The sequence below is a fragment of the Dinoponera quadriceps genome, unplaced genomic scaffold, assembly GCF_001313825.1.
Source record: "Dinoponera quadriceps isolate SergipeBrazil2010 unplaced genomic scaffold, ASM131382v1 scaffold37, whole genome shotgun sequence".
Lineage (NCBI taxonomy): Eukaryota > Metazoa > Arthropoda > Insecta > Hymenoptera > Formicidae > Dinoponera > Dinoponera quadriceps.
Genome location: NW_014554446.1, coordinates 377,821 through 402,423, shown reverse-complemented (window position 1 = coordinate 402,423; position 24,603 = coordinate 377,821). Strand labels below are relative to the sequence as shown.

Here is a 24,603-nt window from a genome sequence, read left to right as displayed (position 1 = left end):
CGAGCTGGGCGGTGGTCCCAGGGCCCGACGCCGGCCGCCACGGCGCCCCAACAGACTCAGGGACCACCGCCCAGCTCGAGGACGGGTTTTTCCGTCTCCCAGGGCCCGGGACCGCCCGCGACCAGCGCCGCGGCGCCCTGCCCGCCGCCCAGTCCGGCGAGCGCCACCGCCGCCGGTGCGCCCGCCAAGCCGGAGCAGACCAAGGTCGCCGCGGTGCCCGGCCCGCCGTTGACCACCCAGGCCGAAGAGGCCATGGACACTGCCGCCAGCCCCCCGCCCGCCAAGAAGATGAAGACTTCCGAACCAAAGGTGAGTCGCGAAGCCTCCCAACTACTCACTCCTCTTTCGAAACACTTATGATCTTCAGTCGCGATAAGTCTTCTTAAAGTCCAATCCCCCGGGGAAATTCAGTTTTGCTCAATTAATTAGAAAGCCACTTTTCATCCCACTTATTAATCTTTCTTCATTTCGCGATTAATTGTCAACGCTTCGCCTCGATTACTTACCGAAGGACTGCGCATCCCGGGAGTCTTACTTATACATTCTTTACAAAATACGTCAATGACTGAAAGTGGGACCGACCGGGGAATCTCGTTTCTCCCTTTCTGTTAACTAACGACTAATTCCCATCGCGCGAAGACTGAAGACGATTAGCCGGAACGAAGGGCTATTTGTGAACTTTTGAATCCTGTCAGTCGCCATTTTCCAGCTCGCCTCGCCGAGTAGGAATTTGGACTTTTTGGTAAGGGAGGCCGAGTGTGATGAACGTCCCCTCGTCGAACAAATTCGAGAGAGAGAGAGAGAGAGACTCGAGCGCGCGCTTAATGACGTTGGTTTCCGGCAGCTAGTTAGTCGCCGGGAGCTCAGCCCGACACCTCCGATCGCTATCTTCGTCTCGTCGGCGGCGACGCGTAACGCTCGCACGCGTCTACCGTCCGCGGCGCGGAATCGATTACGTAAGTCCGTTATGTGCATAAACGTGAAGGCGCCGCCGCGACCCAACGATACCTCGTGATGCATGCACGCAGCTGCGCGTACCTCGCTACGACGTGCTACAACGGCAAAAATGTCTGAAACCAAAAAGGGACAAAGTTATCAGCGACAGCTACAGTAATGCACTGTCGCTTCCTGTTAAAAATCATCCTCCCGATTATAATTGTTTCACCGCGTTACACTCACAAATATGAGGCATGTGTTCTTCTCACTGTACAGTCCTGGAATTGAGTTCGCGCGACTCGATTCGAGTTTACTTCGACCGTCGTGTCTCTTTTTATAGCGCGCGTTAAGAAAAAGGGAGAAAAAGCTGGAGCGAAAGCTCGCGAACGGAAAAATGACGGAAACGCGACGACGTCTCGCGCGTTATTTTCTTTTCGTACAAATGGGATTTTTAAAGAAACGATATCATCTTGACACGTTCTACCTTCTTTATCTCTCTCTCTCTCTCTCTCTCACTCTTCTTCCTCCCATTTCTCTCCTTCTACATCGGGAGACGAGGACTATCGGTCGCTCTCTGCACTTGAATAAATAAATCCGCTTCTCGAACGCACGGCTGGCGGTTATTGTAAAATACGAGCCTCGGTTTCTGTCGGAGCATCGTGTCGCGTCGCGACTCGCGCGCGCGTGTATACGTCTGAAAATAAACGCGAAGCGAAAAATATCGTTTGAGAGATACGGCGGAGCGCCATAAATAAATCTCGCCGCGCACGAGCGGCGGGGCGTGTTCCCTCGATCCACCCATCAAAAGTTGTGCATTATTTCCCCTCGAAGAGATCTATAACGTTATCGCATTTTACGCTTGGCCGAACGTGACGAAAGAGAAAGAGAGAGGGAGAGGGGGGGGGGATGAGTCTTGTTGAATCCACGGTCTCGGCGACGACGACGAATTTTTCGCATCTCTCGCTCGAATTTACTCACCTACCCTGCTTTCTTGTCTGCCTGCCCACTTGCCTACCCTGACCTAACTTTCAAACACGAAGGCGTTCGCCTTGTAATATCGCCCATATTTCTATTTCCGATCTTCCGGAAGATCCCAGTGCGCCATTTTCTCCCGCTGGCTCGTCCGAATCAACCATATCGCTCGCTCAACCTCAAGCCGGAGACTTTAAGGGAGACAGAGTCAAATTGGCTCTTCGGTCCCGTTGGTTGTCGCGGTTGGTTTCGTTTACGCATTTGTCGCGAGAGAAACAGCGGTGAAAGGCTTCATAAAATAATAATAATAACAATCTTTATCGAAATAAGTATGCTGCTGTGACAAATGGTCGACAGAATATACACGGTTACACATGAGGAGCGCGATAGCACGGATGTTGTAGCGCTCTATTTAAATATTTAATATTGTAATTTAAATAATGGGATTGTGAAAGGATACACGCCCGACGTGTAAAGATTCTCCGCAATATGCACAGACCGGATGATATTCTGAGCGTACGTTATTACACGTTCGAGTATTATATCCTCCCACAGACATACACGCCGAGAGAAATTATAGTTATTTTCGGCCTCGGCTATACCCTCTATGGTTTTAACTACAAAAATAGTAGCAGTAACATGCATATAAAGTTACCATCACTGATACTGTAATAATACTCACTAGAAAAATTTCCTCCCGACTGTAATTCTTCCATCACGATGATTCTAGTTACAAACATCAAACATTTTTCTCCCAGTGAATTAATATTGACAATATCGATATTCGAATGGCTCTATAATATATATATCCGTACTTTGGCCCCCTACACTCCCAAAATTGCCATCTCGATGGTAAATTAGCGGATCGCTCAAAATGGAGGTAAACTATCGACTCTCTACCGCACATATCGCGTTGTTGCGTTATCGTTGCACGGAACACCGCGTACATAACGCGCGAGTCGTGAAATCTGCACTTTTTCCAGCTGCCCTCGCCGTGTGTGTCTCTCTCGCCTTGGCACACATCGGCCGCTCGGTCGTCGTCGTCGTCGTCGTCGCCGTCGTCGCGCTCGTACGTGCTCATTCGCAACCTTGTTCGCGCGGCATGTAACGCCGGACACGTATTCGCGCGTCAATCAACTCGCGTACGTGTCACGGATGCGTTCGCGACTCGGCTCGGCCGGGCTGCAAACGGAATTAGGAAAGCACGCGTGCGTTGTCCCCGGCGGAGAATCCGACGAACTCGACGAATGTGTGTTTCTCATTGAATCGTTTAATCGCGTTTCGGACGATTAAATGCGCCGGCGTTTTTCCGCGCGGCGGAAAGAGGCCTCTCTCTCTCTCTCTCTCACATGCCGCCGGCGGAAAGCGTACGGAGCGCCGCGACGAAGCGCGAAACGACGACGGGAAGTGACACACGGAGACACACGGTGACGAAGTTTTTCGTATTTCCTCGGGCGTACCGTATAACTTCGATCATGAAATACGCCGTGAACGGTTTGTTGGATGTGTGAAAATGCGAACACGTTGAAAAGGAGAAGGAGAAAGGGACGAAAAAGTGGTAACGAGAAAACTCGCGAACGAAGAAAATGACGAAGAGGCACGACGACGTCTTGCGTCTTTTTTTTTTATTTTTTTTTTTTTTTTAAGAGTGTTATTTGCAACTGTAATTGCATAGTGAAATGATTGCGGTCGGGAAACCTGTTCTTCTGCAGGAGGCGCTATTATCCTGTCAGCGATAATAACTTTGTACGCATATCGATACTACAACTTGATCGTTAGTGCGACAAGAAAATATGGCCGACGCCGAAGATGATTAATTTCGGCGGAATAAATCATTGCCTCCTCAGTGTGTAAGTGGAAATTTCGAAAGAAGACGTTGTCATCTTGACGCGTCTTACTCTCTGGTTTTCTACCTTCTCGTCCGATGTCGGCGGCAAAGAAAGACAGTTCGAATAAATAAATCTTGAACACACGGCGAGCGTTGTTGTAAAATACGAGCCTCGGTTTCTGTCGGAACGGTCTGAGGAACGGAGGTGTCAAGAACTCCGCTAAGTTTACGGTATCGAACGAAGCACGGCGGGCAAACGTTCGTTTCACGCGACCGTTTTCATAGGATCGCGTTCGACGCTCCTTCCACGCGAGCCTCGGTGAATGCTAATCAGCGATTTTTCCTCGAACGGTACGTGACCACGTGTACTGAAAAACTAATTTTCGGCATTTATCATTGTAATCGTGCAAGCGAAAGAGAATTATAATTAAGAGAAGCATTCTTTTCTGACAAGTGTTGCTACATAGCGTTAGTGATAATTACTTTACACGGAAAAAAATAACTCAGAGACGGCAAATGCATTACGTCGTCGCTGCAAATAAATAAATACGTAGAATGTTTCTTAAGTACTGTTCAGTCCTTCAGAAGTTAATTTTTTACGTTGTTTTATGAAGAATAAAAAGAACACATGTTCATGTAAATTTTTCTTTATAAAACGATCTCAGAAATCAAGTTCTAAAGTATCAAACGATACTTAAGAAACTTCTTGAATATTCATTTATTACACGCTAAAGGAAGTGTTACCGTTCACATAACATTTATTTGATTCAAGTAAAGTGGTTACTCCAATAATCCTCGGCAAATATTTACTAGTAGTGGAGATATTAACTGTATACAATATGATAATATTTCTCTTGTACATAAGTAGATATTTACTTGTACGTGTTAAAACAATTGCGGCAAATATTAAATTCATAATATTGAGAATATCAGAATTTATCCCGAGAAAATATTTATCGAACTGAGCTGAGTTAAAATCAGAAGGAGGATAATAGTCGAAAATGACTATAAATTTCGTGGGATTTCCGTGTATTCTCCACCTCGACCGATGGAGAAGTCAGTCTTCTTTCCTTCGTCTTCTTTTCCCTCGCACCTTTATGAAAATCGTTGCAGATGCAAATCGAGAAAATTCCTCGCGACACCTCGGCGTGTCCGTCCCTCTCTCCCTGCCCGCTGCGCGGAAAGTGCAGAGTTCAACGAAGACGGAAATTGGCGCGAGCCATTCCTGCTCTTTGTCCGACGATCGCGGGGGTATTTTCACTTCGGCGTCTCGTCGCCATTCACGGTTCGTGGCAGCCGCTTTTGTCGGCAGTCGTTTTGAAAGTATACCGACACACGCTCGATACACAGCCGATTGACTCGCATCATCTATTATTCGCCGCCGGTTGCGAGAGACATCGATACGAGTGCTCTCCATTGTAACGCGGCGGTCATTATTTTTGCACGCTATGATTTGCCGCGGCATTATTAATGATCGGCCGTGCGAGCGAACGTCCGAGAGGTAATATTTAACGAACGCATATTCACGCAAACAAACGGTATGTAATCTCGCGTTCTCGCCCTGTGTATCGCCCGCGATGAAACTCTCCTTCTCCTCTATCCTTCGCCCCCGGCCACGAGACCGCGTTGTTTTTCATAGGAAATGTTGAAAAAGCATTTCAACCTTTTAACTCCGCAGTCAATTATCGTCTCTCGATTTCCCATCATCTCTCGTGACTCCCCGACCATTCTTGCGGACCCTCTCGATATTTCCACATGCCGGACTTTCGGATTATTTATTCCTAACTTTTTTAGCGATTGACCGGATGTCCGATTTCCTAGATTTGCGATCGACGATCCAGATCGTTTCCGCGCGATTCTCACGCTAATAGAAAATTATCGTTGTTTTCGACGCCAAGTGATAATAACCTTACACGTTGCCTACTATTATAAAATATATTTGGCGCCGAAAACAGCTATAATTTTCTATCGGTGCGCTCTCGGTTTATCGTCGAGGATAGAAAGAGAGGGAGGGGGCGATAAAATCGCGGATTAATAGGTGTTAAGAGCTACCGCATATTGGCGCGTTACGATGCTCTCTCTCTCTCTCTCCCTCTCTCTCGTGTCGATAGGTTTTAATAACTCGGATTAACGTACGCCTCGCCAAGGATCTCGGCCGACGCCGTTTGATAAATATTTTCGATCGCCCTCGCCGGCGCGGAGTTGACGCTCATCGACGACGACGTGTGTGCGTGCGTGTGTATGGCGCGGGGTGATCGCCGTTGTTGGGCGAAAGCCGAGGGACATGACATGGTGGCCTGAGCAAAGTGGTATCGTCGACTGCGCTCTATGCACCGAGGGGAATAATCCGTTATATCCCTAGCATGGGACGCAGTGGTTCTCAAAGTCTCGCGACCTCTCGGAGTCGTCGTCCTTCCGTCGTCTTCCGTCGCGCATAAGATATTCCCTCCCGTCGAGGAACATCGGCGCGAAAGTTTCCCCACGACGCGCTCGCTTCTTCGTTCGATCCGGTCAAACGAGATCGCAAATCGTATCCGCGGAAAGACGCGCGTTCTTTTATCGCAAAAGCGCGAAGACTGCGAAATTGTTTGCGTTCCTGAGGGAATTACCTCCGCCGGCGCGCGTTCGACGTTCCTCCGGGCGAGCCGAATATGTGTGTGTTGGTTAATATAGTATCACAGGTTACTGAGTACGCCATTATATTGGCGCCAGTCCAAACACCGTCAGAAGCGGGACAATGCAAACACCTCGAAGGAGATATCCCGGTGGCGATACGTCGTCGATATTATAATATTCTCCCGCTCTCTCGTTCGCCTCCGGATCGTTCCCCCTTTCCCCCCGGCCAAGATGTCGTTTTTAATCGTCGGCAACCGTTCCGATCTACGCGCAAGCGCGCGACTCCAGATTCATTAAGCGATTCATTAAATCGGAAGCTCCGGTTGTTTTGCTCCCGCGCCCGCAGCCACGCAATTAAAAGTACCGATAAGAAGCGCCCGCACGACTTCCGCACTGATTCCCGACACACCGTTAAAAATCGCATTGCCCGACGCCGTCGCCGTGGTTATTAGTTACATCGCGAAAAGCCGGCGGTAAAGTGCCGAGTGATTAATCGAAACTTTTAATTGTCGTAAACTTTCGGGTCAATCGAGTTATCGATTTTTGCCGGTGCGCCTAGTGTGCGCTCTCTCCCGCTCCATTTCCTTCCTCTCCCCCCTTCTCTCCCTTGTTCGCTTATTTCCACATTACAAATGCTCATCCCGTGTTATGTTATTCAATATTGCCCCCTCCCTCCCCTCTCCGCCACCCGCTCTCTCTCATAACTACTTACAAATATCGGGCAGACTAGAGTTTTCCAATTAAACGTACCCAACTCACGCGCACGCACACCTACGCGCGCGCGAATGTCGACTCCGCCTCCCCCCTCAACCCCTCAGCCCTCTGACGCGCCCCTCCGTTCTCCCTGGCTGGCATACCTCCGTAACAACGCCGCAAAAGCAACAGCGGAATAAACAGATTACATTCCCCCGGAACACATTTTTGCCCCGAAATTTACTCCGTGATACACACCCATTTCCCGCACGATGTCCTATCCAACCCCCGCGTGTTTCAACCCTTCCTTCCTTCCTTCCTTCCTGCTTTCTCCTCCTGCTCCACCACCGTCACTTTACCTACTCCTCCGTGTCGTCGACGTCCTCCTGCTGCCCTCTTCCCCACCCTCACGATGTCGGTGCACAGTGCCACCTTCTCTCTCTCTCTCTCTCTGTCGCGTGTGTGTGTGTGTGTTCGCGCTCTCATCTTTCCTCCTTTTCTACCGCGCGAATTTTCCCCGGAGCCACTCTTTCGCTCACTTTTTCCGTCTTTCTCTCTCTCTCTCTCTTTCTCAGGCTTTACTCCCGCTTTTTCCGCGGGTTTCCATCTTTCTCTCGTGCCCGCGGTCGTCGGCTTTCGCGGGGTTGGCCCACCAGGTTGATTCGTCGGCGAACGGTCGGGCAAAGTTTCGTCTGTGACGGTCGACGAGCCCCTAGAAGCGCGCCGGCGGGATCTATAGCTACGTCCACGGTGCACCAGAGCCGGCTCCGGTTTTTCCGCCACCCCCGGCAAGCGAATCGCGGGAGCGAAAGAGAGCTTTTCGTTCTCTTCAGCCACAGAACACGGAAACGAGTCTCGATTTCGTGTCTCGTTGAGCGTTATTTTCAGATAAAAAACAACGTGTTTCGATTTCGCGTCTCTCTGGGAGTTAGCATTTTTTAAATTGCTGAATCCTGAGAAAAACGGGAAAATTTGATTCGGAGATTCCCCGCGATCGGCACGACTCGAGCGCGAATCTCGTGTTGCGCATTCCTGTTTCTCTTTCTCTGATTTATTCGATTCTTTGTTTTTCCCCGTCGTAAACCGTGCAACGAGATAATTGAATCCGATGATATACCTTGTTGGATTTAATGATATACCGTTTTTTCCTATAACAAGCGCAACGACGTGCGCGGATCGCTTATCGCAGAAACGGCGATAACTCACGAGCGATCCGGCTGAATCTTCCTCTCTCCTTTCTCCACCTCTCGTGGAACGCGTTATCATATATTTGCCTTTATTCCGCGGCAAGTATAGGAAGTGTAAAGAAAAAGAGAACGCGCGCCCGCGACTTAAATAGAACGGACCTAAGAACTCGGCGCTTCTCGAGCTCTTTTCAAGCTGCGCGTGTAATTAGACACTTTCCGCCGCGCCGGGCGCGCTCACGGGTTTTCCCGAAAAAAACGGGAAAGGGGAAACAAACGCGGTGTAACCGAGAAGTACCGAAAGATCCGAGAATCTTCCGCCGCGCGAATTACCATTACACTTTGCTTTCGTGTGTTTTCACAATCGTGAGAAATCCCGAGTACCAAAGTGCTGTTAAAATATCACTCCTGGAAACGTGCAAAAGCGAGCGGGAAAGAGAGAAAGAGAGGTAGAAAGGGAGACAGCGTATCGTCTCCCTTTCAGCCGCTCGTCTCGTTACCACTCGAGGCGGGCTGAATAACTTGTCTATTTCAGGGCGGATAACACGGCCCCGTTTATTCAGTCACGTTGAAAAAGATAATTTCCGCGCGCGGTGCAGCAGGGCGGGATAACGCGCCGGTTTTATCCGCGGGTAATTGGCGAGATCGTTCCTTTTTAACGGCTATTTATTTCCCGGCGAGTGAGAATGCCGCGGCGTCAAGCGCCCGATACCGCGTAGACCCGGCCCTGGCGGTCGGTAGCAGCGTCGCAGCTACCACCGCCGCTGGTGGCTCGAGTGAAATTGGGGTGGTCGAAGGTAACGGCAGATAGACGGAGAAAGAGAGAAGTGAGCGAGCGAACGAACGAAAGAGAGAGACGACGATATGGCTGGTGGTGTGGCTGTGCGCTCACCTACAACTGCGCACGTGTGTGCGTGTGTACGTGTGTCGATGGGGAGATGTTGCGGGAGCGGCAACGGGGGGAGGAGGGGCGCAAACGGCCGGGGCACGGCGAGCGAGAGGGGCAGGGGACGGGGGGATGAAATCAATACTCTGCGGTCTCCGCCCCCGGGAGTACACGGATGAATACACGGACAAACACGAGCGCCGACGAGGGGGGTAGCGGCTCGTCGGATTTCGCCCGTGGTGGTGCGGCTCCGCTTTCGCGCTCCCTTTTCTCCCTTTTCCCTCGCCCTTGGTGTGCGCTCGCGCACATCCCTCCAGCCGCGATCCGCCGAGCGAAATGTCCCCCTTTCCCCAGGCCGCATGTCGTCGTCGCTGCTTCCTGCTCGTTATAGTTGACTGTCTTACCAGTCGAGGACGACGACATGCGAGAGAGCGCGCGAGAGGGAGAGAGAAAGAGAGAGAACGCCGAAAGTGGGATTGGCAGCCGGCCAATCGCGATCATTGGAGACGCCGTTGCGGTCGTACGAAGGGATAAATAACGGGGGATGAATCGCGAAATCGCTCTCACCCCCGTCCACACATCCTCTTTCTCTCCCTCCCTCTCCCTTCTCGTCGTTGGTCTCTCATCCCTTTTTCCCCGGTTGTGCAAAAATGATTCTCTAAAAGTGATCCCCTAGCGCGAGCGCATTTTTTCCCGCTGCCGTTTCGCGCGAGTGTTGCGTTACGTCGCGCTGCGCGGCGCGACGGCACAAAAGAGCCGGTGACACAATGCGGCGAAATAACAACGATGTTAACGGCACACGATCGAGCCGAGGCTCCAAAAAATGTCCATTTCGAGAGTCACTTCTTTTTTTCCCCGCGTTTCTTTTTTTTTTTGCTTTAGTTTTTTTATGTATAATCGCTCGCAACAATGACAGGCACAATTTCGCGAGACGACGAAAGGCTTTCCCAGTTTTCGAGCCGCGCTCGAGATAAAAGTTCGTTATTCCGGCGATTTATTTCTTCGGCGTGTTTTTTGCCTCTTTCTTTTCACTCGCGCCGCGCGATGAAAGTCTCCCGGCCGTGATCTCGCGCGCCGGAATTCACTTTGCGCGCACGCGCGAAAACGTTATCCGCATTATTCTCGAAATTAACTGCGCGCCGTGCTAATTTGCTAAATGGTCTTTCCTCTCGGATGCCGATCCGTTATTTATGTCTGCCCGATGTAATAAGGTGAAACGCGCGCGCGGACTGTTATATTACGGTGAAATTTTCGCTCGCCGACCCTTCGCGTATTCCCGCGGGAGCCCGTGAGCGCGCGGAGGAGGAATACGCGCGAACCCCGTGAAATTCGAGAACAACGAACAGGATTTTGAAACACGGGGGCGCTCCTCTTCTCATTGCGGCGGGCATTATCTCCACTTAGCGGATAATATTCCTTTTTCTAGCGCCGCCGCCATACCGCGAAGGTGGCTTTAAAATTTACTTCGCGCATGCCGGAAGGAAAGCCCCGACGCCGTTTCAGAATTACGACGCGGGTTGTAAAGCACGGCGCCGGTAGGAAAAAAGAGAGGAGGAGGGAGGGAGGGAAGAGACGGAGAAAGAGAGAGAAATGCGCTTTCATCCGAACGACGCCCTAAAGATCTTTCATAGTCGCGACGCGGCGCGCTGCGCCGTTAGCTTTTTTTCCCGTTCGTCGCTCCCGCCCCTTTTCACGCGACATCGTCCGCGCGATAACGCGAAAACCCACCGCCTTTTGAATCGACGTGTCCTCTTGTCGAAGGTGCGTTAGCCGACGCCTATCAGAATCGCATACGCCCAATTCTCGCTCGCGTTAAATTTACCGGTGCGCACGGAGGCGTTTCTGTTCTGCCTGCCGAGCGAGAAACATTACCGCGGAGATCAATGCATTGTGTATGTTACATTAACACATACGTATATTATATATAAGCACCGTCAACCGGTCATTTAAGTCACCTTTCATCGCTTTTTTTCTTCTTGGCGAGTCAATGAAAAATTTATTTTCGTCCACAACGAGACATAGTCACTTTTTATCCTGAGCCTTGCCGTTAAATTTGTAAAATATAGACGTTCTGTTATATATTTTTGCCGTCTCTCTTAATAAAACTGCTCCGAATGTGTACTTGTATCGTGCATATCCTTGGTTTCTCCTCATTATGAACTTTCAAACCGCATATTATGAGAGAAAAAACTCGCTAAATATTAAGTTATCTGAAAGGTAAATCTGGGAAGGTAGGAATAAGTGTTACTTTTTTGCTTAAACAGCGTTAGTTACTCTCAGAATTTGACGAAAAATGTTTTCACTTTTGTTCACTATTTTAATATCTGAGAGGTCACTTTTTCCATCGAGAAGCAGTCACTACTTTACCTTTTTTTTTGTTCCAATGACTGCGCGCTGTATATTGCATTGTATATTACATATTTTCTCGTAAATAAAAGCATTTCGTCGTAAGAAAAACGCGGAAATAATCTTATCGGATTTTCTTCGATATCTTTGCGCTCGTCGGAGCCTCGCGTTTCTAACGCGTGGCCGTCTCTTCGCCGCACTTTTTGTCTCGAGATAACTAATCCGAGAAAGGAAATTAAGCCTAGTCATCCTTTATTTTCGCCGCTGCGTGTTCTCACGTACGTATTCACGCGTTCGTCGCGCGTAGAATTTCCCACCCTTTCCCGACTCGTGACTCTCAAGAGTATATTAATTCTGACTCACCGTTTTATGACGACGCGATCCGCTATCGAGGCGACGACGATCAAGGGAGGGCAGACGGAATAGCCGAAGACGGTAGGGAGCGGCGATAGCAGCCCCCGGTATTATTACCCGGTCTATCTGCGCATCGATGTATCGATTCTCGATTTTCGATACACCGATAGTCCGTTCACGATCGGTTTTATGGCTGGTCGACGCGATTTCGCCCTCGTCGGGCCGCAAAGCCGCAACTTCCATCAGCCGGGGCCGCGGTATCAACCGGACGAACGAACCGACCGGGTATTCGCGTGTACGACTCGATATTTGAGATACATCTATCTCGCCTGTAACTCCATTTTCGGATGAATTTGTCGACTCCCTCCGGTGCGGGGAGAGAGAGAGAGAGAGGCTTCCTTCGACGTGATTCAACCCCTGCGTGTCTCGGGGATTCGCGTGATTTTCCCACCGAATATCGAGACCAGAAATTCGCTGTTTACGAGGCGAAGTCGAGATAGCGGCAACGTCGTCGTCGCAGTGTCAAATGTACCGTCGACGAGGAGTCGCATCCGAGGGAGAACGGCATTCGCGCTCAACGAGGAGTTTCCATCGCGAAATAGCGGCAGTTAACGACTCAACCGACACGGGAAATTCTACGGCTTTCCGTCGAAAATCAACAATGTAGACGAATCCCACGTTTATTGTAACGCACATATCCTCGGGATAAGGAGGACCATTCGTCGCGAGATTCGAGAGGTAGTCTCGAAAGAGCTCACCGGCGCGTAATTTCCGCGACTCGCTTATGCCGATAATAACAATTTGCACTTTAGTGGATGTCCCGCAACTCACGATCTTAATTTTCCCGAGACCCTCTCGCAGTAATTCAGAGTTAATTTCTCCTCAGCGAAGACATTGGAGCGTCGGTATGTTTACGAGATACACAGGCGATCGATAAAGCGAGGCTTCGCGCGAGTTAAACTTCGGACGACTAAGTAGATAACAAAATTCGTTTTTTAGATTAATTAAAAAAATCGACTCGTTTTATTTTATTCATTTATTTATTCATTCGCACCGGAACACGTCCCTCTCGCAACTCTTGTACTTCGTTTCTTCGACGTTCGTGACGTTAATTCGAGATTTAATTAATAACAAAAACTTGTTGAACATAGACAAAATTGTCATGAATACCATCTTGCTCGACATTTTCGTTGAGGAAGAACGATTTCCGCATTGCTTGGAGAACCTCTCGGCAAAATTAAGATCGCGAGTTGTCCTAATAATACTATAACAGTATTATCCTGTATTTTTTTCCTATAATAGAGAGCAAGCCCGCGATGAAGAACAAGAGTCACTACGCGCGTCGAAAAGTCCCCGGGTGCCACACCCTTGGGGCAAGGCGCGCTCGCGTATGCACACTCGAGTGCAGTGGCTCGCGCACAAACGCGGAGGGTGGTTAGCAGGCACGCTGGAGCAAATGGAAAGAACGAAGTGGGGGAGAGAGAGAGAGAGAGAGAAGGAGGGAAGGAGGGAGAGCTTGAGACGGCAAGAGAGAGAGAGAAGAGCGGAGGGAGACAAGCAACGAGCCTCGGAGTGTCATTCTGCTTACGGAGACGCTCAGGCAGGGGTGGTTTCAGATCCTTGCGCGTCACAGGGCGAGCTTAAAATTCGCGACCCTCTTCTCCGTGGGGCCGCCTCATATATGAGGAATTTTTATGATCTCATATATTAACTTCTCCCGTTTCTGTCGGCAAGAGATGGCGAAGTTCGCTGCGGAAACACGGGCTACTGCGGTTTGAGTGATTTATTTATCGCGACAAGCCCAACGGTGTTTTACGATTTTTCGCACACCGAGAGCAAAGTTTTTAACACTTGTGCCTGTAATTGCACGGTGAAATAATTATAACCGGCAGAGCCACTTTTTGTAGTACCTCGGTTCATGCGATTTATTTATCGCGGCAAGCCCGAGGATTTCTCGTACACCGAGTGAAAAGTTTTGGACACTTGTGTGTCTGTGTTACGTCCGTGTAACTGTTCATTAACAATCGATAAATATCACATTCGAAATGAGATAAGCACACTGCTCGTGTCATACGATAAAACCGCCACATTATTTCCTTTATATCTTCAATTAGATATATCGGGGCAAATTTTAATTCACGCCATATTAAAGTTTATTTTTTAAAGTAAAAAGAGAGGAGCAAAATTAAATAAATTTTAGTTATTAATAATCATTCGTTTCTCCTCCTCTCGCATTTTCATTTACATACACATGCGTTATACGACACTCAAATTTTCCTATTTTGATTGTAAATTAGTTAAATTCTCTGACTATAAAATAAACAATTTAAAGACAAAATAAAATATTTAAAGACACATTCGCGACGCGACGTGACACCTGTAATTGCACAGTGAAATAATTATATCCAAAGGAAGCAATACTTTTGGCGGTAAACGCTTGGTAAATGCATATCGCATTTTTTGCCGGTCGAACAACGAAAAAGATACGGTTGACGCCGGAGATGACTATAATTCGCAGCGAAATTAACCGTTTCTTCCCTCAATGTATCCGCGTGAGGCACGTATTTTGAAATTGCTACGTGTTGCTGTTAATTAAGCGAGAGTGTCGCGATGATGGACGCTGCTGTTAAACGCGAAGTGAAGAGGTACGCGCGTTATCCTCGGATACGTCGACTTTCATGTATTCTCTCACTCTCACTCTCTCTTTTACGTTTCGCGCAACGTCTGCATGTTTATCCGAAACATATAATATCATTGCGCGCATTTGCACCCCTTTGCATATCCCGAGACAGCTGTTTCCCTGATTACCGCCCGAAGCCGGTGCTGCATGTTTCATCCCCCTTCGCTTTCAACACGGAGAGACGTACACAAATCGTGTCGTAGTCGCGAAGGGGGTGGAGGCTCGTTACACCGCGCCCGGTCATACGAAGGGATGGAGTGCGTATTGAGAGCGCGAGATTTCGAGACAATGAAATTCGCCGAGAACGACTGCAAGCTGAAAGTGTTCATAGGAGGTTTCCCTGTGTACGTGTGTACGCGCGTTTGTGTATGTGTGTGTGTGCTTGTGTGTGTGTATTCGCTTGCGTTTTCCTGTGCACGTAAGCCGAGGGTGGACGAGGGAGAGAGAGGCTGTGAAGCATCAGGGACTCGGGGGAAACGGCCAAGAGTTTTCGAGGGTGTCAAGGGTGTCCGCAGGGAAATCGGTGATCTCACCCCTCCCCTGGAGCCGGAGGCACGAATAATACGCGAATTTCTCGAGGAGGAGGGTTCATGATGAGCGATCGCGGTAATTAAGCGCCCGTTGTAATTAAAATGCCACTTGCCTCTTCTCACTCGTCGTCCTTCTTTGCCTTCTCGCTCTTTCTTTTCTCCTCTCTCTTTCTCTCTCTCTCTTTTTATCGGAGGATCAACCGCTGTCGTGCTTCCGCCGGAGTCTCCTCAATCACGATCAAAAATTGGCGTTTCATCCGTTCGATGCGGTAGTCAAGAGCATTCATTTAATTATCGCCTAATCCTACGATCGATAAGGTTAAAAAAAAATCGCACGCTTTCCTTTGCGATCGCTTTATCGTAGTTCGTTCATTCGTTCGTCCGTTGGTTCGTTGTTCCGCGGCAAAAGAAGGTTCAGTCGAATTAACGCGACAATGAACGAAGGAAACGCGTCTTCGTCGAAGGAAACAGAATTTTCCGGTCCTTACGATCGGAATTTGGTTTATAAGAACTTGAAATTCTGAATCAGACGCGTTTCTTGCCGAAAGAAACAAGAAACTTCGGATTTTTGCAAACTAAATTCAGCTCGTGAGAACCAGAAATTCTGCTTCCTTCAACGAGAGACTTCTTAATCAACGCGTTTGATTAAGAAAATTTCAGGTTCTTATAAATCAAATTTTTGTCCGTAATAACCGGAGATTTCGTTTCAACGGGAACGCGATTGGTTCGCTCATCGTCGCGTTAATTCAACCAATCTTCTCTTCTCCGTTCATTGTCACATCAATCCAACCAGTCTTTTTTCCACCACGAACGCCAGCTGACGGTCACGAAGCGGACACTGATTTGAAAACGATTCATCACTGGTTTCGAATTCTCCGAAAGAGGGGGAGAACGAGAAAGAAAGAGAGTTGTTAATACATCAGAGCAGGCGTGAAGGAGTTGCGCGTTTCGATCGGGGTGAAATCTCGATCCCCAGCTCGATAACTCCAAAGTGCCTATCTGCCGCGCGCGCATCGCAAGAGAGGGTAGCCCGGGCCGGAGTTCAGTCGAGAACAGTGGATTACCATTACAAGGTGGTAGGGGGAGGGGTGGAGAGCGGTTCTCCAACATGCCGAACTCTCTCTCTCTCTTTCTCTCAGACCTGTTTGAATATTAATCGAGTCGTTTGACTTATTTATCAGCCCCTCCGTGCCATGAACGGTGCTACCGAATCTACTCTCTCTCGTGGCGCGCGCGCGGAGGGTAGAGGACTCTCTTTTCGAGGGACATAAAACGACTGTTCCACGACCGCAAGTAGAGCCAAACCCCCAAGAGTAGGGTGGCCGGTGCGTACACAAGATACCCCGAAAGGATGCGCGTCATGCATTGTGAATTGAGCGGGGAAACGGAGGGGGATGGCCCGGCATTAATTTCGCCCCGATGAGTGTGCAGATTTCTTGCGCGTACTTTGACGCGCAGGTCGAGTGAATGTAGCTTTTTGTCGGCAACGCTGGGAAACTGTCGAAAAATCAATCGTCGATTTCCCTGCAACATTGAGGCGACAAAAAGTGATTGATGCCGCTGAAATTACAGCCACTTTGGTCTCAAATATATCTTCTTGTTACTCCAATGGAGTGATATACATATAAAATTATGATCAGCGACGCTATAGTGTTGATTACTGCAAAAATAGTTTCCCCGGCATATAATTACATTCTATGTTACGTTATATTACATTATATTACATTATTATAATTACTTCACTGTGCGATTGTAGTCAGATCGATAAATGAGTCTTGGTTGTCAGGCGGATCCGACTGAATACATTTTTTTAGTGCACAGTACTGAGCACTTGTCTCCCAACGTGCGACGTACACCGTTAATAGCCAATCAACGAGTCGAATAATCGGCAAAGTGCTCCGTTTTATTATCTCCCTTCGTTGCGGGGTGATTTGTGACGCGAACGCCGCCAGAGACAGACGGTAACCAACAGTCCCCGCAGATTGAGAGCAACGCTTGCGTAACGTCAGCAACATTCTCGCGCGTAATCCGGAAAGGTCGCGATTCTGCGAGCGCTCGGTATCTATTCACACACTCACCCACATATATTCACTCACACACACATACGTCTCTCTATTTGACTCTCTTTACACGCTCGCTCGCTCCCTTTACAAGAGAGGTCGTACTTCTCGAACATCCTGTATGACGAACGACCGCGTGTGCGGTCGTGCCTTCGGCTAGGAGGCGGTGGTATACGCCGAGCACGGCGAGCATGACGAATAATTTATCGACACGGTCTAACCACCCTTCGCGCGCGCGCGTGTGTGTGTGTGTGTATACCGTTCTGGCGGCGGCCGGCTGACCGTCGACTGGGTTTTAGGGTCTCCCGTCATCGCGGTTAAGCTCGTTACACCCGCACGCGAGCTTAGTCATGCGTGTCTTACGCAAACACGACCGCACCCCGGTACGCTCGCGAAATTACTCATTTGTCGCCTTAATCGCCGCTTTTGTATCGCGCCCCGCGGTCCGAAACGCTCCCGGGATGGCATTACAGGCGGAGGGCCACCGTTAATCGGCCGTGTTCACGCAAGAGCGTCTTCGGTGCTCGATATTGCCGTCGTCAGTGTCGCTCGAGCGTCCCGATGTGGTGACGCATTTCAGTAAATTGTCATTACTCGCGATTTCCGGGAACTCTGCGAGAATTCACGGCCTGAATTGGTGCGATGAGATTTATTTAATGGAACGGGCTGCATAGTAGTTACGGTAATAGCGGAACAATTATCAGACAGCAGTTAGGCGAAACGTGTTATAGCGAAAATGGCAGTGTGTTATTAACGCGATGTATCATCAGCTGCTGTATTAACCCTAATCGTGCATAATGGGGGCTCATACTAATATATATAATTTTCAATGAAATAATCAGGTGAACGTTCGTAATTATTCCTTTATATCATTCTATTCTACGGACTTCAGAGTATATTCATCATTTTTTCCCGAATTTTATTAACTCTTCTACAAATTTTAAATAAACAAGCACCCCGGTGTTTTGGATTAAGGTGCCAAAAGAAAATATCTGCACGACTTGGGTTAAATAAGAGAATATCGTTAGTTTCTCGTGCGAACAAATTCATTCCGGAAGAGAGAATATAGACAGTCCACATGACGTGTAAATTCGATAAAGTACAATACAAATGGTAAAGATTCTTTTTTTTTATAGGAAAAAAGAGAAGTGATATTTAATCGCGCTATTATCGGGAAACATTCGAGTCGGTTACGAAGTGCTCGAAATAAAAAAATAAACGACAAAAATTCCAATGACAACTTGGGCGCGAGCTTTCGAGCGAAAGCTGATACGGGAGAGAGAGAGAGAGAGAGAGCAGTCGGAAATATGCCAACACTCGGAGGCCATCTCGCTTCCTAAGACTCTCTCTAGTTCGTGAAATCGAAAGAATGACTGACGGAAAGCGTGGCGGGGACGTGACACGGCGTGGGGCGCATCGGGAACTCTATTTGAGTTATGGTTCTTCCCACGTCGCATAATCGTCGGGAGGCTCGTATTCACGTGCCTTATGTTCCACCTCCGCCGTGCATCTCCGCGTATCGTATATATGTATCTGCCGATGTAAGCAACGGCGGACGGAGCAGTTATCTATGTAAACTGGGGAGACGCGTGTCGGAGAAATCTCCTCTCTAAGGGTGCCTCGAATACGCGAAGCACCCTCGTTCTTCGTTTCGACTTCGCGGACTTTCGATGAGAACAGAGTCGGAATTATTTTTTCCACGGTCGCCAGAAGGAACGTCGTTTTCCTTTTCGCGATATCTTTCACCGGTATCTTGAACCTCGACATAATCTTCAAGTTTCCCCATTTTTTCGAGCTTCAGTATCGCGTATGCCGATGATTAAATTTCTCCGATTACACTGAGAAAACAGAATGGTTGGTATCGAGCGAGCGAAGGGATCTCTTGGATCGATATTTCGACAGGATCGACGGAGTCTCCAACCGTACACGCGATCGGGACACTATCGAGCGAGCAGTCGATATTATTTTTCGCGACTCGCCTTTGGCTATCGGGAATGCAGAGACGAGACCGCGAGTGTCGCGTGACACCCTGTATACAGAGCGGGGGAGGGGGGAAGGGGGGGAGCAACGGGATGGAATGCGAACCGCGTTCGGATTTTCATCGCGACTCTCGCGCCGGCTTTGAAAAATAGAGCCGGAATGTGGGTAATATAAAACGGAGCATCCTGAGCCTGGCCGGAACGCGCTGTTATTAAGTGCAGCGGTACCAAGTCTAACGTTCGAGAGATTAAATTGTTCGTTCGTGATTAATGGCTTTTCCTCTTTCCCTCCATCTGCCCGCTGCCGCTCGCTCGCCTCGCCCGCTCCTCCCCGCCCCGGCTTTCATTAATTCCGCTCTTTGTCCGCGCTGGGAAGGTCGGCTTCCGCCTCGTGACGACTGTCTTCTTAATTACGCCAACTAACGCAGTAGTTTATAAAAATGGCTCGCCCCGTGTATTTATTATCGGTCGCTCGATTTCGCCGGAGAAAGAGACGGCGGAGAAAACGCGTAATCGCGGCGTTAATTAATTATTTCCGCACGAAGCGGCGCGAAGTGAAGTGACGATAATGACACGTCAAGTCGCGACGGCGGAAAGGGAAAATCTCGCAGTTAGCCTCGAGCTTTTTCCTTTATCAGAGGTTTTCCCCGTGCGACGTTAATTGGCACGTGTTGCGGCACGCATGTGCACCACGGTGCGTGCGTCCCGAACGGCGAAAGGATGATAGTTTCGATCCGACGACGGCGAACGGAAAGGAGAGTCATTCTCCNCCCCCCCCCCCCTTAAGGGCGGAGGAATCACGGGTGAGACATGGTGAACGCGCGCAGCCGCAACGACTACACGGATGTGGGTTAATTACGCCGGCAGAGAGACAAACGACTTAATTCCTCCCGATTAATTAAGGCCGCCGTAATTTCTCCATCCGGCCTGTGAGTCAGTACAAGCCACGCCGGCTCTGTAATTTTTCTGGCGACCGGCGCAGAGAGAAAGAGAGAGAGAGATTTCTCTCATATAGAGGATGTCACCCGACTGTATTTAATACGCCACGGAGGATCCCAAGAAACTCGCGGCTGGCGTAATATCGGGATGATGAAGTGCGCGAGGAAGTACTCGGCGCCAACTAGCGCCCGACGCAACTCCCGTCCTTTCTCTTCCTCCCTTTCCTCTCAGTTACCGAATCACCATCGTCCAGATGAGTATTTTAGAGCCTCGTTTCTTTGCACACTCGACGAAGACGCGACGGAATGGAAAAATGAGGAGTAAAGGGAAAGAAATGACTGACCGATCGGCTGCTATTTCTCTCTCTCTCTCTCTTTTCTTTGTAATATCAACAATAACGTCTTTAGAAGAATTGCCCTGAGATAAAAATAAAAGCGTCCGTCAGTCTGTCTGTTCTCGACGCCTTTCGAATCTCTCGAGGTTGAGTGAAACGCAATGTGGAGAGCTCGAGACGCCCGCGATGACAAGTGTACACTGACTATAGTTTTAAAAAGAGAAACCGGTTTTTCCCATTTTCCGCGGTTCTTTCCAATTTCTTTCCGCGAAAACCGTGAAAAACGTTTCTCTTTTCGCTTTTTCCACGGGTTTTCTCGATTCCTCCCTGTAGAAAAATTAATTTCTTTTTTAACTGTAACACTATATAATTACAAGTACCAAATTACTTTCTCTCCCGGTGTGCGTTCTTTTTTGATGCAATCAACCGCCATTTTGTCGGTCGCTGCTGCAAAACTCGGGAGAACGAACCCTCTTTTCCAGATAGGCACTTTATACCTCGTCCCGGTGTATTCTCAGTGAAACTGCGGGAACAGCCCGGGGGAAAATGGGGACCGGGCGAAACGAAAGCCCGACGAGGGGGAAGGAAAGGTGCTGATGTCGAGAGTCACGGTCCATTTGCAATACGCCCGATTACCATTCTTCCCCCTCGCCACGGACTCGCAATCTCTAAATAGGTACCTGGTGCCTTCGTCTCTCTCTCTCTCTCTCTCTTGTAATATTTTTAATAAAACTATAACGGGGATGACGAAGCGAGCGGAGAAAGAGAGAGAAAGAGAGTAAGTTCGAAGGTCGGAAGTTCTCGACAGGAAGGGGAGGAGAAGCGAGAGGGGAGGGAGATAGATATCGATGTCGAGAGTCACGGTCCATTTCCAATATAGCCGATTGCCCTTTCTCCCCCTCGTGTCGGGCTTTCTCGGATGCCTCCGCGGTCGCATGGATATTTTATGTACCGCGTGTGTGTCCTGTTATATATTCTTAATAAAACTGCACGGCCCAGACGGAACGTGGCGCGGCGTCGGACGAGAGAGAGGCATGAAACCTGGGGGAAAACGTACCGATGTTATTACGGGACACTCATGTCTCGCGTAACGTCACGTTTCCGACACGGTCGCCTCTGCGTCCCTTTATCTGAAGCTACGTTTCTCAACCCTCGTAGAATAGTGTCTCGATGGATAGTCTTGAGAGGGTCCGCGAACGTGGACGGGAAAAAGAATTACATCTTTATCAACTTTCTATCTCTCGCTTGTCGTACATCCTTCAAATGGTTTGCGATATTTAAACGCGAGAGAGAAGCGCGGGATATAAGAATAATAATAGAGAATTGTTTGCACCGAGAGAGAAATCCCAGTAAAATTATTGTCATTTTCGGCCTCAACTATATCTTCTTCTGGTTTTACAAAAAAAAAAAAAACTAGTAGCAATGTGTCTGTAAAATTATTTACTGACGGTATCGCGACACTCGCTAGAAAAATGGTTCTCCCGCGCGGAGGAAAATAATTTGCTGGCGCGGCAAAATCTGTCAGTACCATGCGAAATACCAAAAACGATTTGTTAAGGGTACTAATTGCCATTCGTTGAATTATTTTCTTGAAGCTGCACATTATTTTCCCGTAAGAAAACAGATCCGGCTAATCCTCGCGAACCGTTCCGCAGCGACTTCGCGATTCCTCTCGAAACGGGGAAGGCAGGTTTAATTATTGATAATTCGCTCCGAGCAAGAACGACACGAAGACTCGAGTCTCTCAATATCGTTATCGGTCCCTTCCGGTTTATCCGGCGGAGCGTCGTCGAGAAACCACGTGCGAGAGAGAGAGAGAGAGAGAGAGAGAGAGAGAGAGAGAGAAAGAGAGAGGACTTCGCCGGCAATTAGAAATATCAAGCGGGCGATTGAACGATCCTTGCGTCATCGCTGGTAATGCGAAATCGCTCGGGCTACTCGAGCGCGAAATATCCAGTATCTATCGAGTCAGACGGCGAATATATAAATATCGATAAAGCGTCATAAGTGGCCGATAACGGGCTGTAATGGGCACTACTACTATTACCAGCAGGGCTTTCGCGGGCGGACGCGATAACGCACGCGCCCCGCAAATTTATTCGCCGCACGCTAAACGGGGCCATCGTACGCGTAATAGGGACATCGATGCCACTTAGAGCGGATTGGTTAGCATTAACCGTGATTAACCCCTGCAGCCTAACAGGGGAGCCTCGCCGAGGAAACGGTACCGTGTAACGCACGCCGCGCGCTCGTTACATTGTAAACCGACTCTCGTACTATCTCATTCCTTTTTCACGTGCGTGCCTTCAAACGCCAGACTCGAAGGCGCGCGCCATGAGCCTCATAAATCACCGTGACCCCGATTCTGAAAAACGTTACCAGTCAGCAAGATAAATGCGATTGGTTTGTATTGCTAATCTAGTTTTGATAAGTGGCGTCGACACACTTCGACCGCGCGCGAAACGGAATAATTTCATTCACGAGGGCGAATGAACGAAGACAGATGAAGACGGAATTCGCGCCGTCGTCGCGCGTATGTCGTCTCGCGTTGTTTGTCCCGACGAGGCAAACAGGAAATCGTCGATCGAAATGAAAATAGTCGTGTCTCCGGTGGCAGAGGAGAAGCTCCCGAGAATATCGCGACCGACCGAGCGACCTCCTCCTCCGTCGTCATCGCTCGCGATATCCCGGGGAATTATTCAGCCGAGACGTCACGCTCCACCGAGCGGATGTGAAGTTTGGGGTCCGCGTTTTCGGGATAATTCGGAATAAGGGTCGTCGTTACGTTTCCAGAGTAGCACTTTGCGCATGTATGCTCTCTCACGGGGAATATTTCGGAGCGCGCGCGCGATTTCTCGCGACGACAACGACGACGACGAGGGATTTCGAGGTAATGTATTTTCGGTGGCTGCTCCACTTTTGCCGCGAGCTTTTGGGACTCTCTCTCTCTCTCTCTCTCGCGCGCGCATATCCTGTCTCCGTAACCGTGGATGTAACATGCAACAGAGTGCGAGCGTACCGGCGCTTTCGTCGTCTGTGTACGCTTCAACAGCTGCTCATATTTCACAGCCTGCTCTGACACCTGAAATACCGGAACGTATTTACCTTCTAATTATTAGTTGTACTTCTGAGTTATGACGAGGACGCTGATAAGCCGCGAAGAGACGTCGCCTCTCCGCCGCGTCGAATTATCGCGCCGTCCGCTCTTTAGAAAACCGTGCGTCGATCTCGGAGGTAGATCGCGCGCTTCACTGCGGAATCTATAATTATCGCCCGCGTATTACCATATTTTCGGGACACGCACGCTCGTCTCTTTGACACATTGAATAACCGCGGCCTCTCATCGCGGTGACCGACACACGCGCGTTGATCCACGCGGAAAGCCGACCGCACGCGACAAATTAACGAGATTGACGTAACGAGATTGTGGAGAATTTATTCACGCATTCATTTATACCGGGATCTGGTCGTGACTTTCGAGTCGAGTCTGCGGGAACGATGGTCCGCGCGCGATCAAAGACCGGTTCCCGAAATGTGACGGGAATGCAGAATCCGATGGCGGAGAGCCGTCGTCGTCCGTCGCTCGCTCGCTCGCTCGCGCGAGGCCCCGCGCGCGCATACGCGCCGCAGTTTGCGCGCGGGCGCGTGTTTATTTGCGCGTACGCGCGCAAATATTATCTAACCGTGGCGGTCGGCTTACGAAACTAAGCCGAGCGCCAACAGTCTATAATGTACACGGGACGCCGGGCCTCTGCTGTGCTGACAGATGGCGCGGGAAAGCCTCGCGCGAGAATCAATATTCCTGCGGTATATTCCCGGCTGTATATACACGTATATACCGTGACTCCGTCGCCTATGTGTGTGTGTGTATATGTATGTATACGTCTGTCGCTGTCTATGTGCGTGTGTGCGTGCGCACAATCTCCGCGTACTACATTTGCTTTTGCGGTAAAGGATTAAATCCACGCTCGACCTCCCGCTCCCCTGCGCCCGGCTACCTCCCGACGACCTCCCTCTTTACGCGGTCTCGTAATAGTGATTTTGTAACCGCTCCTTCTCGCCGCAAAAAAGTACGCGCGAATTAACCCCGATGGCCCCGGGCTGGAACCCGTGTGTACGCGCATTAACGTACGTGCATTACCGCGGCGCGCCGCTCGTCGGAGATCGCTGTTTGCATTACGGAGTGCGATATGCGAACGATTAACACGCACGATGTGATCTCGCGAGATTCGTTATCGTCTCTCTCTCTCTCTCTCTCTCTCTCTC

The 24,603-nt window shown here is 49.5% G+C and overlaps 1 protein-coding gene across 1 annotated transcript in view; it reads left to right on the top strand.

The window, feature by feature from the left end:
- Nucleotides 1–24,603, top strand: part of LOC106748752 (zinc finger protein 608) — a 162,583-nt gene that overhangs the window by 67,650 nt on the left and 70,330 nt on the right. Inside the window, exon 4 of the mRNA XM_014627601.1 lies at nucleotides 22–309. Within this exon, the coding sequence (XP_014483087.1) occupies nucleotides 22–309 (288 nt within the window). The remainder of the gene's footprint in view (nucleotides 1–21; nucleotides 310–24,603) is intronic.